The sequence below is a fragment of the Anthonomus grandis genome, chromosome 1 (assembly GCF_022605725.1).
Source record: "Anthonomus grandis grandis chromosome 1, icAntGran1.3, whole genome shotgun sequence".
NCBI lineage: Eukaryota > Metazoa > Arthropoda > Insecta > Coleoptera > Curculionidae > Anthonomus > Anthonomus grandis.
The window spans coordinates 4,284,963-4,301,262 of record NC_065546.1 but is presented as its reverse complement, the minus strand read 5'-3'; the positions used below and the strand labels follow the sequence as shown (position 1 = coordinate 4,301,262).

The window sequence follows — 16,300 nt, the reverse complement described above, 5'->3', positions numbered from 1 at the left end:
AGAACATTTTAAAAAACAGTAAATTCACAGAAATCTGGTGAGCTACTTAAATAAATTTACAATCTTGGCCGCTTCTCAATAGTGGGCAGTAATAGGTTCGTTCTGACTATTAACTACTAATTAACTTCTGTATTTATTTCCAGTTTTGGTATTTCTAGATTTTCTAATATATTTAATTTTTTGCTTTTATTTAGATTATGCAAAACTTTTAAATTGTCGTCTGTATTAAATGAATAACCTGTTTCTCTTTGGTGTAATCCAAAGGCGGATCTTTTGTCATTAGGCGACTTCAGACTTCAGAGAATTTATATGTTCTTTAATTCTTAACTTGAAATTTCTGCCGGTTTGACCAGCATATTTGGCTGGATAAGAGTCGCAAGATAAAAGATAAACGCCACTGCCTTCTAATGGGCTTACAAAGTCTTTTAATCTTGAACAAAGACTTCTCATATTTTGAAAGGACTTATACACAATTTTTATATTGTTGTCTATGGACTTAATTAAGCAAATTACCTATTCTTAAAGAAATCGTACCAATAAAGGAAATTTTTACATATTTCGGAGGTTGGTAAGGATGGATGGTCTGATCAAGGGGCTCACTGGAGAGGGACTGAAATAATATTTTATTGAACTTTTTTCTAATCAAATTATCTATTAAAGACTTTTTTTATCCATTGTTAATTGCAATCTGATAGATAGTGTTCTGTTCTTGTAAGAATTCCAAAGGTGAAAGAGGGATCGTAAAGAGTCTATGAATTAATGCGTGAAAAGCTGCCAGTTTGTCCAAAGAAATGTCCAAAGAAATGGTTTGATTTTGCAGTAATGATATTATCGGTTTGTGTTGGTTTTCTATATTATATAGAAAATTATTAACCGCGTTTAATCCTAGATATCTCTATTCGTAATAGTATTAAATATCTGTGTATAATGTAGTACCCATATGGAATTTTTTTAAAAACCAAAAGTTGTCAGGAAATAGTCCTTATGTTTTCAGTCAGTTAGTTCTCTTATATAAATTCAAATTCTGTGTGTTTTTAATGTTGGAGCGAAATGCTTTGTATATATGTTTGAATTGCCCGAAATGAATGTGATGGAACGCTGAGGTCCGATTTAGAACGAGTCTACATTCGTTTATTGAAATAAGCATTATTCTTAAAATAGTTTCATGTTTTCTAATGATTATCAGTAAATTATAGAAAAATAACGAAAATAACATGCTACTGAACTTAACAAATAAGGAAGCATCATGAGTTATTTCAACTCAGCACCATGTAATATATTGAAAGAAGTCTTCCGTATTCTCAAAGAGACCCTGATATAAATAAATCAAAGGAGAACACCACAAAGTCTCGGTCTTAAAAAAATTCTTTTATTGTTAGAGTGGTGATACGTATTTCACTCCTAAGAGCATCATCAGACCTAAAAATAATGTAAGCAAAACCAAATAAAATTACAAAAAACCTTAAAGTAAAACGAAAAAGTATACCTCAAGAAGGTTAAAAAAACACGCCCGACTGGGTCAAATATACACACACACTGAACGGTAAAATATAAGTTTAAAAAACTGATGTCACAAATATATCAAAAACAATAACATAGAACTTGAATAAAAGAAAATAATAAAAAAGTAAAAAGGAACTATCGAGATTTGAACCTACAACCTTACAGCAAGACTGTTACCGTTTGCTGCGGTGACCGTTAGGCCACACCGTTCATGCGATAGCTTGAAAAGGTTGGTTCCTACAATGATGCCTTTCTCAGAAACTAACTCCTAAATTCATTAGATCAAGTGCACCACACAAACAACAGCATCCGAAAAAGCTCTAAAGTTAGCAAAAACGACGTGGATCAAGGAAAAGATTAAACAACATTATAGGTCACTTAATGTAGTTAACTCTAGACTGAAATACCTATATTTTACTTTAAGTCTCAGGTTATCCTTTATAGAGTTTTCTTCTTTTGATTACAAGTGTAGAGATGACGTAGAAATATTTGGTAGAAATACTGATAATAGACTAAGTAGGAAACTGAAAATGTTGGTGATGGTAAACTTGGAAGAACAGGAGGGGTCGGGTAAGAACTGTTTTTCTTTTCATAAACGCTTTCTTAACCTCACTAATGTATCTTTCAGCAAAGAAGAAGAAAATATCTTTAACCTTAACTTAAAATTTAATTTTACCCAAAATATAAATAAAAATGTTAAAGAAATCCTAGCAGTGGAGGCTGTGAATATAATTCATTCTAACAATATACCTAATAAAAATATAGTTAGAGCTAGAATTATAAATTTTCTTAATAATTCAGAAGGAATAAATAGAACACCCCCTAACTTTAACAAAAGACATTTAAATTCCCTTAAAAATAAAATTCAAACACACAATCTCTTAATAACTAAGGCAGACAAAGACGCTTGTCTGGTAGTCATAAATAACGCTGATTATGTGGATAAAGTTTCGGAATTTCTATCTGGCGATGATTTTGCTTCGATAAATAAAGATCCCACTCCTAGCTTTTTTAACCAAGTTAAGAGCTGTCTAGACCGTTGCCTCATAACTTTAGAGTATTTCGAGTCCAATAAAGCCAACCTATACCCTATGAACCCTAGAACTCCCTCACTGTACGGCTTACCAAAAATACATAAGGAAGGTATTCCTATGAAGCCAGTGGTTTCTTTCGTCAGTTCGCCCTGCTATAGATGGTCCTCTTGGCTTAACACTACTCTCAGGATAATAAGAGGATTTCAAAATGAATTTTCGATCAAAAATTCAATAGAATTTGCAAATTTTGTAAAAAATATTAATATACCCGATAAAGCTATTTTGATTTCCCTGGACGTAAAAAATCTCTTTCCCAGCATACCCGCCTCAAAATGTAAAACGTTAGTTGAAAACTTGCTTAACTCCACCAACCTCCCTAAGTTAGTTATAGACAACCTCGTATGTCTCTTATCCCTGGTTTTGGAACAAAACTTTTTAAAATTTAATGGAAAGTTTTTTAAGCAATAAGCAGGACTCGCTATGGTCTCATGCCTTTCACCTTTCTTAAGCGAAGTATTTATGAGCCATTTAGAAAATCAAATTATGGTTAGTAAGTTTTTTAAATTTATAATTACATACAAAAGAAATGCCGATGACATTTTTCTAGTCTGGAGAGGAAACGACGATGATTTGACGGGATTTTTGAATTTCGTAAATTCTCTTCACAGTAACATAATTTTTACTTTGGAAAAAGAAGTTAATAAGACTTTACCATTTTTGGATTTACTTCTGACTAGGTACAACAATAGAATAACTTTTGAAGTGTACAGAAAACCATCCGCTATGGATAATATTATCTAATTTAATTCCCTTTCTCCTGGCCAACACAAGTTTGCTGCTTTGATCTCTTCTATATATTATTTAATTTACCTCTCTCCAATGTAGCCTTTAAAAAAGTTTACGATATATTACAATCCATTGCAATTAATAATAACTTCCGTCTATCAAGTTTCAAAAAACAATATTTTAAGTTCACAAACTTTCGTACCACATTGTGCATCAGGAGGAAAGAGAACGTAATAATAAAAATTTTAGATGTTTAATTTACTTTGGAGGTATTTCCCAGGGGGTGGCGAAATTCTTTAAACCTTTTAACATCTCAATCGCTTTTAAAACTTCTAATTCCGTAGTTTGCATTGTGCCGATTGCCCTGCGATTTATGTGGGACAGTCCGGGAGGAAAATTTCAACAAGAGTACAAGAATATCTAGGTCTGGTGAGCAAGTTTAAAGCCACCGACACTGTCGAGACCAAGTTAGCATTTGCCAATCATTTATTGTCAACAGGTCATAATTTTTTCTACCCCAATAATATGGCAGTGGTTCATGACTGCCAGAAGGGCAAAAAGCTGGATCTTCTAGAGAAGCTAGAGATTAGAGCAAAGAAGAGTCCAGTTTTGACTTGCGTTAACGACGTGTTCAATTTTGAGCCGGAACTCATTTTTAATAACATCTTGTAGTCCCCTCCTTTCTTTTCAAGCTATCGCATGAACCGTGTGGCCAATGCAGCAAATGGTAAGTCTTGCTGTAAGGTTGTAAGTTCAAATCTCGATAGTATTCTATAACTCTCGATATAATTCCTTTTTACTTTTTTATTATTTTCTTGTATTCAAGTTCTATGTTATTGTTTTTTATATATTTGTGACGTCAGTTTTTTAAACTTATATTTTACCGTTCAGTGTGTGTGTATATTTGACCCAGTCGGGCGTGTTTTTTTAACCTTCTTGAGGTGTACTTTTTCGTTTTACTTTAAGGTCTTTTTGTAATTTTATTTGGTTTTGTTTACATTATTTTTAGGTCTGATAATGCTCTTAGGAGCGAAACACGTGTCACCACTCTAACAATAAAAGGATTTTTTGAGACCGAGAGTTTGTGTTGTTCTCCTTTGAATAAAATTATGTAATATATGATTTTGCAATAGGAATAGTCTATTCATTTTCGAGGATGATCTCCACACGATTATACTGTAACAGAGTTGAATTAAAGATTACAAATAGGGGAAGTCTTTATCTCCAAGAAAAATGCATGTAGGTCACTTAGTTAAATGTATTAAGCATTTCGGCTGTGTAAACAGCCATCATCAGATACAGAACATTACAAAAAACATATACGTTCACCAAATAAAACAAAAATTACCCGTTATCGGGAAAAAACAACAATAAATAAAAGAAACAATAGAGTTGAATTATAATATATACATGCACATAAAGAGGAATCACGTTTAAATTTACCTCTTTTTTAATTTAGATACCGCAAAACACAAGGAGGCTGATTTATTGGTCAAATAACTGATATGGCTGAACCAGCTCAAAAGTACCTTTCTCCACAAAACATATTTCAATTTTTGAGAAGGTTTTTAATATATTTTTTACTTCTCGGCAAATCAAGTCTTCTTGAATTTATATTATTCTAAGTTCTTTAATTAATCGTTAATAATATATAAGAACCTTTTATTAATCTGAAAAGGTGTCCATTGTGCTGCAATAATTTTCGAGTTTACCCACGTCAAATATTTCATTAAACACATCGAGCGTACTCCGGGCAACCCTCGTAAGACGTGAGATCCCTAAAGACGACGGGTGAATACGATGGGTGTTCATATATTTTTTAAAAGAAATACTTTTATCCGACCGGCAACACGGCTTTGATGGATTTATTTTTTGCCTAGGCTGAGATTTTTAAGGCTGAAGCAGCTTTGGGAGATTTTTTTTTAAAGTAGTTTATTTAGATTATTTGTTTCTTTCTTTTAACAGACAGGAACGGCCTTTTGAGTACTGCAATATTTTTTTGCATTCATGCTATTGAACCTAATTTAAATTTGCCTAATGTAGTAGTTTGCCTAAATGACAATTTAGAAAATCACTGGATGTTCAAATCAATCAATTTTACTTAAAAAAGGTATGTGTGCTGTATTGTTAAAAAATAATTATATGGCATGTAAAAAAACCAAACTTAAAATATAGGGTCCATCGTTCGCTACCCCCAGTGCCTAAAATATTTACTAAAAATTAACCAATTAACCAATTAATTAATTTATTTAATCCATTAACCAATTAATTTAATATATTTATATTTTTCAAAAAAATTCATGTATTAAAACGAGATATTATCTAGAGAATAAAAATTAAACGCCATGTGCCATGCTAAAAACCATGCTCTAATTCTTTAAAATAATTAAACCATCATCTATCTCACAATTTCGCAATTCCACGAGCTATACTTAAAATCGCATCTATTTGTTGCTTATTTCATACATTATTTTATTACAAATTCTAAGTTTATGACATATTAATTAAATTTTTATATACCGTAGATGTGGAGGAAAGAAGAGTACTAATTTTAAATTCATTAACCTTCTTTATGCTTACAAATTTTAAATTATAACTCATTTTTATTTATGGGATAGGCATAACGTGTTATCTAGCAAGTATGTGCAATTTTGGCTTTATATATTATTATAGCTGTACTTATATGTTGTAAAATATGGCATATAAATTTTTTTTTACTTTGTAGTAGACTACGCATTTAGTTTATTTATTGCTGAATGTTAAGCATAATTTTTTTTTATTTAGAACTACTAAATTAATTACAAAAAAATAAAAAATTTGAAAAATGCATAAGAGTATAAGAGACAAAAAGATATAAGAGTTCATATTTTTTTAAAACGAAGAAATATATCGAACAAAGACAGATAAATATGAATATATTACTGACATAATTTACAATATATTACATAGGTAATTATAGAATTAATTACATTTGTCTTAATATCTACACTACACCTAGATATAAATATCTGTATGTGCAGTTATAATCACTATATAGATTTAAACATTCTAAAATTAGTAGCTAATTTAATTAAGTAAATGTTTAAATGAGAAGAAAAAACTAGTTTAAATATATTTAGTATAAAAATACAACTACAGTAGGACCAGAAACAAATTTAAATTTTCAACTATAAAATGTAAACATTGTTGCTTAAAAATATTTTTTCTATGTATGTTCCTAATATTAACAGGCAGCAAGTTGTAGAACTTAGGGGCTAGGTGATAAAAGAATCTTAAATTAATATTAGAATTACTGCTTGGTATAACAAGATGTTTATTGACGTTGTTGCAGCAGAGGATGGCTTGGCATAAATAAGTAGGCACACAGAATAAATATACACAGTTCTAATATTTGGAACATCTTTAGAATACAAGAGAGATGTTGAGTACCTTTTGTTCTTCTTTAACCTTCCGGTACTAACGAGGACTTATGTGACATAAATACTAACGTTGGACTCACACTCCGCATATCTTTTTTTCAGTGAAAAATTATCAAAAATCGTGTATAACTATATTAGTGTTGGTGGAAATATATAAACACATCAAATATAAATATATTTACACATTTTGAAGGTAAATTATTGAAATCCAAAAGCCTAGAAAATCTTTAATAAAAAATAACAATTTTTAAATTGTAAGAATCACCGAATCGAAACATATCATTATCAAAAACAAAAACAGAACTTCTAACAAACTTTCAACATAAACAAAAGATGATTACATTTCAAAAAACAAGAATAAAACTTTTAACCTAAACTCCGACTAAAATAATATCGTCAATCTTCTTCACTTTCACCAGCCACATATGTAGTTGGCATGTTCCAAACAAATAAGTTTGTTACAGTATGCACAGCTAAATCTCGTTGGTCTATTTTTCTTTTTATCACAATAAAAGCAGCGTCATTTTATGTTTGCGGTTTCTGGTTTGGGGAACTCTTCCTGCAGTGGTAAATGGAAAAGTTCTCTAAGGCGAAGTCTAATGGTACGTGGTATCCGATTATTAGTAGCTCTTCGTCGTATGTGTCCGTCTAGTAACTGCATACCAAGATTCTCCAGAAATATGCTTCGAGGTGTATCATCCACATATTTTGAATTGCTCTTGAAAATAACGAAGAAGTTTATTCCAGCTATATTAAGTTGCATAAAAAATATAACCATTGGCCAGCGACGAGTAGCTCTTGCACAATCATAGGCCGCACACATCTTGTCCACTGTATCAACCCCACCTTTAGTTTGATTGTAATCAACTATTATTTGCGGTTTTCCAGTTTCTTGGTCTATTTTGTCTTCATTATGGTGCATAGTTGGCAACATAAGCACATTTTTATTTTTATTGGGAATATACGATACTATGGTTGCTTTGTCTTGAAATGCAAACATGCTTGTCTGGTTGGGTCGTTTACTAGGTTGGACAAATTCAAGTGGAAGTTCTCTTTTATTCTGTCTAATAGTATCAAGAATCGAGTTTATGATTTGTTGAAAGGGCGTTAGCAACAGCCATGCTGGTAAAGAAATTGTCCATAATAATGTTTCTGCTGCTTCCTGAGATGGGGTGACAGACAAAGACAGGAAAGGAGGGAAACATTATCAGTTTGCACTTTATAAGGTCCAATCGGTTGTTGCCCAATATAAATTTCCATGTTCGCAATGTAAAACAATTTTGCGTCCACTAAAGAATATATTTTGATACCATATCGGTTAGGTTTATTGGGCATATATACTCGAAACCTGCATCTCCCTCGGAATGCTACCAACATTCATTTCATCCAGTGTTGTGAGCTCGGAAACACAAAAATATTTAGACAAATTAGAATTGACTGAATCAAAGATCTCCCGGATCGGTGCTAATTTGTCATATTTTTGTCTCTCTATTCTAGTATTTTTATTATGAAAACGAATATACTGCAACAAAAATCTGAATCTTTTCCAAGACATTGTCAAATGAACAGAAATATTTCCATGGATGTTCCATTTGTTCTAAATAAGTCGGAGGCATTTACCCGACTATTTTTTGACATCGAACATATATAAAGCAATCCTATAAGCGATTTCAACTCAATAATGTCTGTGGACCTTGCTGATCGGTTGTTTGGATTTAAATTGCACATTCCAATGTAGATATTTGTATTATCAACAATGACTTGCACCATTTCATTTGTGAAAAATAGACTCCAGATCTCTGCGGCAAATTTGAACCCTTTTGCATTTCCCTTTATCCCAGGGAGAAACTTGATAATATTTAGGGCGCTTGTCCGTACCTGAGAATTTCCTGGATGCTTTCTTCACTTGGTTTGGCCATCTTTTCCAATGTAATATACAGCTTTTTCGTGCGCCACTTCTTCCATTATTTCATCTGGAAGATCCAAGATGTTGTTTGGGTAATATCTTGCTCATCATCCGTGTTATGATCTTGAGTCTCTTCATCATCATCCTGCAAACTCGAGTCGTCATCAAATGGCTCCTTATCAGTCGCAACCTCATTGAAGAGTTGGCCAAGATATTGTTGTTCCCTTTCGTAATTCATATTAACCACTGCAATCGAATATTTAGGTTTATTAATTTGCAAAAAGTAGAAATTAATTAAAAATTGTTACCTTAAACAATTAGCATAAACACTAACGTGCGGAGTGAGAGTCCGCATAAGAGCCTAACTCCAACACGAAGCACCCTAATCTGTTTACCACTTAACACTAAATTGGAGCCCCCAATCGTAACAGGTACTGAGCGGTACAGCCGCCTACTCGGAATTCTTCGGAAAATACCGGCCAATTTTTGGCCATGCGGACTCGCAGTCCGCACGTTAGTACCGGAAGGTTAAGATAACTTCAATAATATAGTTCTGAACTACGTTTAGTTGTTTAAGGGAATTGTCGTACAGACCACCCCAGATAGGAATTCCATACCTTATTCTAAATTTCCCGCCACACGCCACCCAAGATGATCGCCTCCGTCCTTGTCAATAACATTAATAGAGCTGTCCACAGAATTTCTGTCTGTTCATTAGGCATAACACGCTTTTCTTTACATTTTTGTTTTGTGGTATGACCTCCAATGCGGGAGTGGACAACAATACGAAAGACGGAAGAGATTAGGATGTCCAACGGCAGATGATGCAGAAGATACATGAAAATGGATGAAATCCTCCCTAAAGGCTTGGCACAGACGACAATCATACAAGTTTTATTTCGGCGCACTTCGGTGTGAAAACCAAGAAGAAACTATTACACTATAAATTGTCAAGAACATCCACAATGATTAGTAGGGAAGGACTCTGCATCTCCGTCATCTGTTTAATAGAATAGGTATGTGAACAATCCCCGGGTGGAACAAGAATAGGAATAGAAATGAAAATACTACTTTGAACCGGATAGAAATATGAAATATCAGAACTCTATATAAGGCTAGAAACATAAGAAACGTTTCACTGGCGTTACGCAGAATTCACATAGAGATGTGGGCATTATGATCAAGAAAGAGGTTCAACAGCACGTTACCAACTTCATACTTCTCAATGAGACAATAATTATGATTCAAAGATGCATGAGCCTAATAAATACAAATTTTATACAAATATATGCGCCGACAGCGATGAACAAGTTATTCTTAAGATTTGATTGAATTAACCAAAAACCTAAAGAAACATGGGCTCAATATAATCATGGGGAATTTTAACACGTTGGTAAAAGCAAGATTGGCAATGTTAAGGAGGAATTTGGTTTAGAAATAAAAAAAGAGTTTAATTTACTACCTTTAAAAAAAAAAGTGTGCCAGACCTAAGAGAACCGAAATAGCCATTAAAATTATGCTTTAGTATTCCACCAGCGCCTTGTAAACCATTAGTAAGATTTTTTTACTTAAAATATGCCTTAGAGTGTAGTAAATCTCGGAATAAGTCTCCGAATATTGTTAGCAAGTCGTGTTATACGTGCGTCCCATTTCAGATGTCTATCAATTGTTATACCTAGTTATTTGGTAGCCTCCCCGATATACCCTCCTCCCAGCTTTACGGGTATAAAATGTGGTCGATTTATAGACGTGAGTGAGAAAGGGATAAAGTTTTTTTTAGTTATATTTAAAGTTAGTTTGAATGTTTGTAACCAACATAAAATCTTTGTGAGTCCTTCCTCGGCCAAAGCTTTAACATCATACCACGAAGATCCCCTGAATAGGATAACGGTGTCATCAGCGTACGATATAATACTGGCGTTTTTTATTTTTAGTTCAGTTAAAGAGTTTATGTAGGCTATGAAGAGCAAAGGGCCGAGTACAGTACCTTGAGGAACATCAATCTGAACTTTAACAGGATCACTTTGAGTTTTATCAATTTTGACCATCTGTATCCTATCACTCAAGTAACTAGAAAACACTTTCAAGGCGATCCCACGTACCCCATAGGAATTTAGAACATTCAAAAGTGTTGTGTAAACAGTTGGTTCCAGTATCCAGACAATTTGTTACTTTTTTTGCAAATTCTAGAATTGCATCGGTTGATGAACCCCCCCCCCCTCCGAAAACCAAATTGGTTATCTGATAGAATGTTATTTACATTAAAAAAATTTTGAAGTCTGATTTTTAAGCATTTTTCGAAGATTTTTGAGAAATTATTGATAACGCTTATGAGGCGGTAATTATTCACAAGGTGTATATCACCAGATTTAAAAATTGGGGTGACTATAGCTGTTTTAAAATAAGATGGTACATGGCCAGCTTCAAAGGACAAATTTATTATATGTCTTAAAGGCTCAGTAAAATATAAATGAAATTTCTTTATTATTACAGAACTAATTTTATCAGGACCTGCTGCACAATTGTTCTTAAGAGAGCTGATGAGTTCCTTATCATTAACCGGTGCCAAAAACATAGATGACAAAGCACTATACTGGAGCTTAAATTTATCTGTTGGAGTTTCAATTTTACTAAGCATTTTGATACCTACATTACTAAAATATTCATTACACTAATTAGCCATATCTTTTTTATTTGAAAATGGCTCATGCCTGTCATTTTGAATCTGAATGTCATCATTTGTTTTTGGTTTATTTTGAACGGTAGCTTCCGCAATTATTTTATAATTTGTTTTAAAGTTTATATTAAAATTGTAATCAACCTATTCAGAATATTTCTATAATTTTTATATAAAGTTTCATAGTTTGGATCATATCAAAAGTCCTTTCTTTTTCATTGAGTCCCTTGTTTTTATCGAGTTTATTATGCCATTCGTTATCCATAGTTTTAGTTTTTTATTTTCTTTAAAAGTAATTACTTTCTGTTCGGTAGAATTTTTTATAATATTTGATACAATCTCAGAAAACTTACGTGCCGCCATCTCTACGTCCGCGATATCGGATATACTTCGCCAATCTACTCGCTTAACTAAATTTTCAAAAATATGTAAATTAATGTTTTCAATAGTTCTTGTGACAGTTTTAGGGTTAAAGTTATTTATATTATATTTCTTCTTTATATTAAGAACTATGGGATAGTGGTCTGTTATATCAGCTTCCATAATATACGAATCAATATGGTATCTATTCTTTATGTTGTTTTTAATGAACATGTGATCTATGCATGATTCTGAATTCCGGCCCACACGAGTAAAACCATTTACCGTGGATTCAAAACCATAAGAATTTAAAAGTGACATGCTTATTAACATTTATGTCATTTTTCTTTAGAATATCAATGTTAATGTTGCCCAAAAATATGTCTATGTCATTTATAGGAATATTCTGTAAGTAGTCCTCAAAATCATTTAGAAAGTGTTGAATGGATGAAGACGGTGGTCTGTACGTGCAAGTTATGTCATAACTAACATTATTAATAGTAAAAGACAGTTTACTGAGAAAAATTCCCGATGTTTGCAATCTTAAATCATTTATTTTAAATTTATCAGAAATTCTAGTGAAAATTACAAGGCCATCATTTTGATTAAAATTTCCATGGGTATAATGAACGTTCTAGCCAGGGATAGAAAACATGCGAACATCAGAAACTTTCCAACACTCGCTCAATACAATAATGTTACAAGAGAGATCATAGGCCTAAAGAAAAGTAATAAGACTGTCAAAGTTTTTTTGTATACGGCGAATATTTAAATGTAAAATATTTAACAATTTTGAAGCAATATTAACAAGGCTGCATTACAGTCTTTACTAGTCTGAATTGATTTTTCATATTGGTCAAGTTCATTCAAGATGGCAATTTCATTTTGAATGTTAGCTATTAAAACCAGAATAGTCAATTTTACTTTTCAGTGTATTAAGGTGAAATTTGTAGATTGGACAGTTTGAATCATTCGCTTCGTGTTTGGAATCATATTGATACCCATATTTTGTATTGGCCTTCTCACAATTTATACAGCGTTTTTCCCATCTAGTGCAATTGCGGTATTCATGCTTACCACCACAGTATCCACAGCATGGTTCATAGGTACACCTTTGGCTGTTGTGAAAGAAATCTTGACACCTGAAACAGCGCTGAACACCTACATCTTCATAGATAGGATAGCTCTGCTATTGTAATTAGATCCTTTTATTCGTAAGTAGACGGTGAAATAGAGCAGCATTACAATTTCCATAAATGGTGCGGGTTCCATACTTTCTATTTGTGTGCATATATGTTATGTTAATATCATCAGTGTCCCTTACGGAGTCATTCTGGTAACGCAGACATTTTTCAATTTTTTCCAAATTTAAATCTTTATTAAAACCAACAATTTTGAATTGAGGTCTTCTCATTTTTGTTAGTTGGACTTTGTAACCAATGTAATGTAACTCAACTTGTTGTCGGCATCCTTCTTCAGTCTCTTAATGTCCTGTTTTGAGTGGCATTTTATAACTACACCTCCGTTTGATATGTCACGAGTATTTTTTATTCTAACTTTAATATCTGCAGGCTTATTGGCTTCTTTGGTGGTTTTCGTACTTTGGATTTTATTACGTATGATCAGCAAGCTTGGTATGTTGTTTGGATTCAAGTTTGATGATTGGCTTATATTTAAATTTTGCTGGACCGCAGAACTGTATGATATCTTTTGAGAATCCCTGGCTTCTATATCATTTATTTGCTTCCTAAGCAAAGCAATAATTTCATCCTTGCTTGATATTATATTATTTTTATCTTCAATAGTTCTTTGCAGTAGTGTATTTGTTTCAAATTGTGTGCATCTGGTACAGTAAAATTTCATGACTCGGCTGCCTTTTAATTCCAAGACTTTTACTTCGGATGAAGTCAATTTTGCACATTTTATGCATACTTTTGATAAGCATCCGTCACATTCAAAAATTCTTTCCTTCTTTCCTTCGTTTTACATATGTCACACTCCATTTTCAAAATTATTTCAAAAATTTGTTAGTTCGAGCATCTAAGAATAAAGGCGTCGAACATGCGACAACGTCGCACTACCGCGATGCAGATAGCAGGTAAACAGTACCATAAAACCCTAACACTTTATCGATCAATTTAACACTTGCCTTTATGTTCGGGTGTAGTACTGTCCTTAATTGGGAATGCTAAGACATTTTTATTAATTATTTTGCACAACTTAACCGAAATTTTACTGGCTTTAGAAAAAAGTCAAATGCACAGAAAATTTATTGAAAAGAGAAAAGAAATAGGTTAACAAAATTTTGCTATAAAATTAAATTTTCCTATACATCATTATTAAAGGCATTTAAAATCAAAGCTATAAAACCTAAATTTATTTATAGAAAGATCAAAACAATTAGCAGATATTTAAAACAAATTATAAGGAAGAAAAAAAAGACGTAAAATGAATGTGTTTTTTGCATATAACTAAATGGACAATTTCATATTTTGTATAGTTAACGCCAAAAGAACAATTATACATTTGTAAAAATTTACCTATTTTTCTAAAATATTATTATTTATATATTTTTTTTTTATAATATTTATTTATTTCTCGACTTTGGGTATGTTGCTTTATTATATATTTCTTTTTAAAATATATCCTATTAAAAATACATAATTTAACCACTTTAATTAATAGCCATGCGAAGGTCAATATATTTAGAGGTCCTATATCAAATCTTATTAAGTAAAAAAATTACGATTTTTCTTTGACAAAGGGTATCTATTTAATATTAGGTAATCAAAGTAAGAATGAATTACTCTGTTGTTTTGTCAAAAATTCTTCGTTCAGACTTATCCCCTTTCTGAATCACCCTGTATGTTTTAGGATAAAGTTATGAATTACAAAGCAGTTTATTATTCTTAAAAAAAAGTCTTAAATACTCACCTAATGGTATATTAACTGTAGAGCATGCCGGCGTATGCCTAATCAGCGAAAATGGAAAAAACGATAAACTGGAAATTTCATCACTATCACTAACACCGCTCCTTTCATCCCTGATATTCTCGGCAAACGGTACATGCAATAAGTTTAGTCCGGTACTTAACAAAAAAGTGACAATGTTCATTGTGTAACGTTTTGTCGGTTAACTTTTTTGGGTTAAATTGTCCATTAAATAATTAATGTCTTATAAATGAATAGTCCACATATACATATTACGTTTATGTTTTACAATGACCAACTTTTATAAAATTCATTGTATGCAGATATTTTTATAGCCAACCAATTGTCTCTTTATTGCTTTATTCTCTCGCTTTTATTTTTTAAACAATAAAAGGGCTGTAATATAAATGTAAATTTTGTATGACCATATTTTGCTCTATAGGTGAAAATATAAAGCAAAAAATAATTTATTATAAATGAAGGTAAGAGGTAGAGAAACTTTTTGAAGGTTCACTACTTTTCGTTATATATGGCAACAATGCCTATACGATTAGTAACGCGAGTTACGGGTACCAACCGGCCACCTTATGCCGACCCTGCATACTATATTTAGAAATAGCTTAGTTTGTATTGTCATCATTTTTAGAACCTATAAATATAATGTAATAGACAAGAGCAATAATAATTATCATAGCAATCAATGTAGTCATTATCTATCAATCAAGTTAGTTTTAAGTTAGTTAGTCCCTGTTCTCAATAAATTTGTTTTTTAAAAAAGCAATGCTGGTTGTTGTCCTATAACTGGTGCAGTCCATAGTTCGGTCTTTCCAATATTGGACAAAAATCGCCATATTTGGGTCCGTTTCTACGGTTTGAAGACCGCTACAATCCCTGGAAGCTGAAAGAAGACCTGCAGACACCTTCAAAGAACAAGAACCACCCGCTCAGCACCGGATTGAGAACAGCTATAGATTAGGTCCTGGGAATACAAAAATCGATTCCTTTAGGAAATTAGGCTTAACCTTTAGGAAAGAGACAAATGGAAATTTTGGCAAGAACCTTACTGTAAGCGAACATTTTTCCTTACCATTATTTTTAAATCCTTTTGGTGATATATTTTTGCATTTATTTTCGAGTATTTTGGTATATTTTAATATTTACCAAGGTGTATTTTATTTTATTTGAGTGCAATTTTAATTGAAGTTTTTACCATTTATTTTTATTTCTTTATAAAAAGACGCTTTCCCTTTTTATAACCTTTATTTTTACAGTTAATAATTGTAAATTTTCCTAGGTTTTTAAATTTCTTTAATGTCTGAGCATGAGATAAGAGAACTCAACAAGTTTATAAATTTTTTGCAAACCGTTTCTCACGAAGAACTAAGATCTTTACCTTCAATTACTATCGAAAAAAAGAAAATGAGTCAAATAGATATTGGTATGTTAAGATATCAAGCTGACAATATCCCTACTTTAGATGGCAATCCAACTCAATAGATTTATCACTGCTTGTGAGCATGTACTTCAAAACTTTCAAGATGCCACTAATGTAAATAATCCGATAAATTTAGCTTTTATTGATACAATTTTAATGAAACTGTGAGGTCGTGCAGCCGATCTCATATGCTCTAAATGCCATTCAAACCGAGGTCAAGTCTTTGAAAATCCAGAAGCTAGAACAAGA

The 16,300-nt window shown here is 32.1% G+C and overlaps 2 protein-coding genes across 5 annotated transcripts in view; one reads left to right on the top strand and one right to left on the bottom strand.

The window, feature by feature from the left end:
- LOC126735754 (uncharacterized) overlaps positions 1-16,300 on the top strand; it is a 119,893-nt gene that overhangs the window by 81,470 nt on the left and 22,123 nt on the right. The gene's annotated exons all lie outside the window — the stretch shown is intronic.
- The window catches only part of LOC126735727 (phospholipase A1 VesT1.02-like), a 76,185-nt gene that overhangs the window by 53,598 nt on the left and 6,287 nt on the right, over positions 1-16,300 (bottom strand). For all 4 annotated transcript variants that reach the window (XM_050439823.1, XM_050439830.1, XM_050439817.1 and 1 more), the window contains exon 2: positions 14,620-15,012. In XM_050439823.1, the coding sequence (XP_050295780.1) occupies positions 14,620-14,800 (181 nt within the window). In that variant the 5' untranslated portion in view covers positions 14,801-15,012. The remainder of the gene's footprint in view (positions 1-14,619; positions 15,013-16,300) is intronic.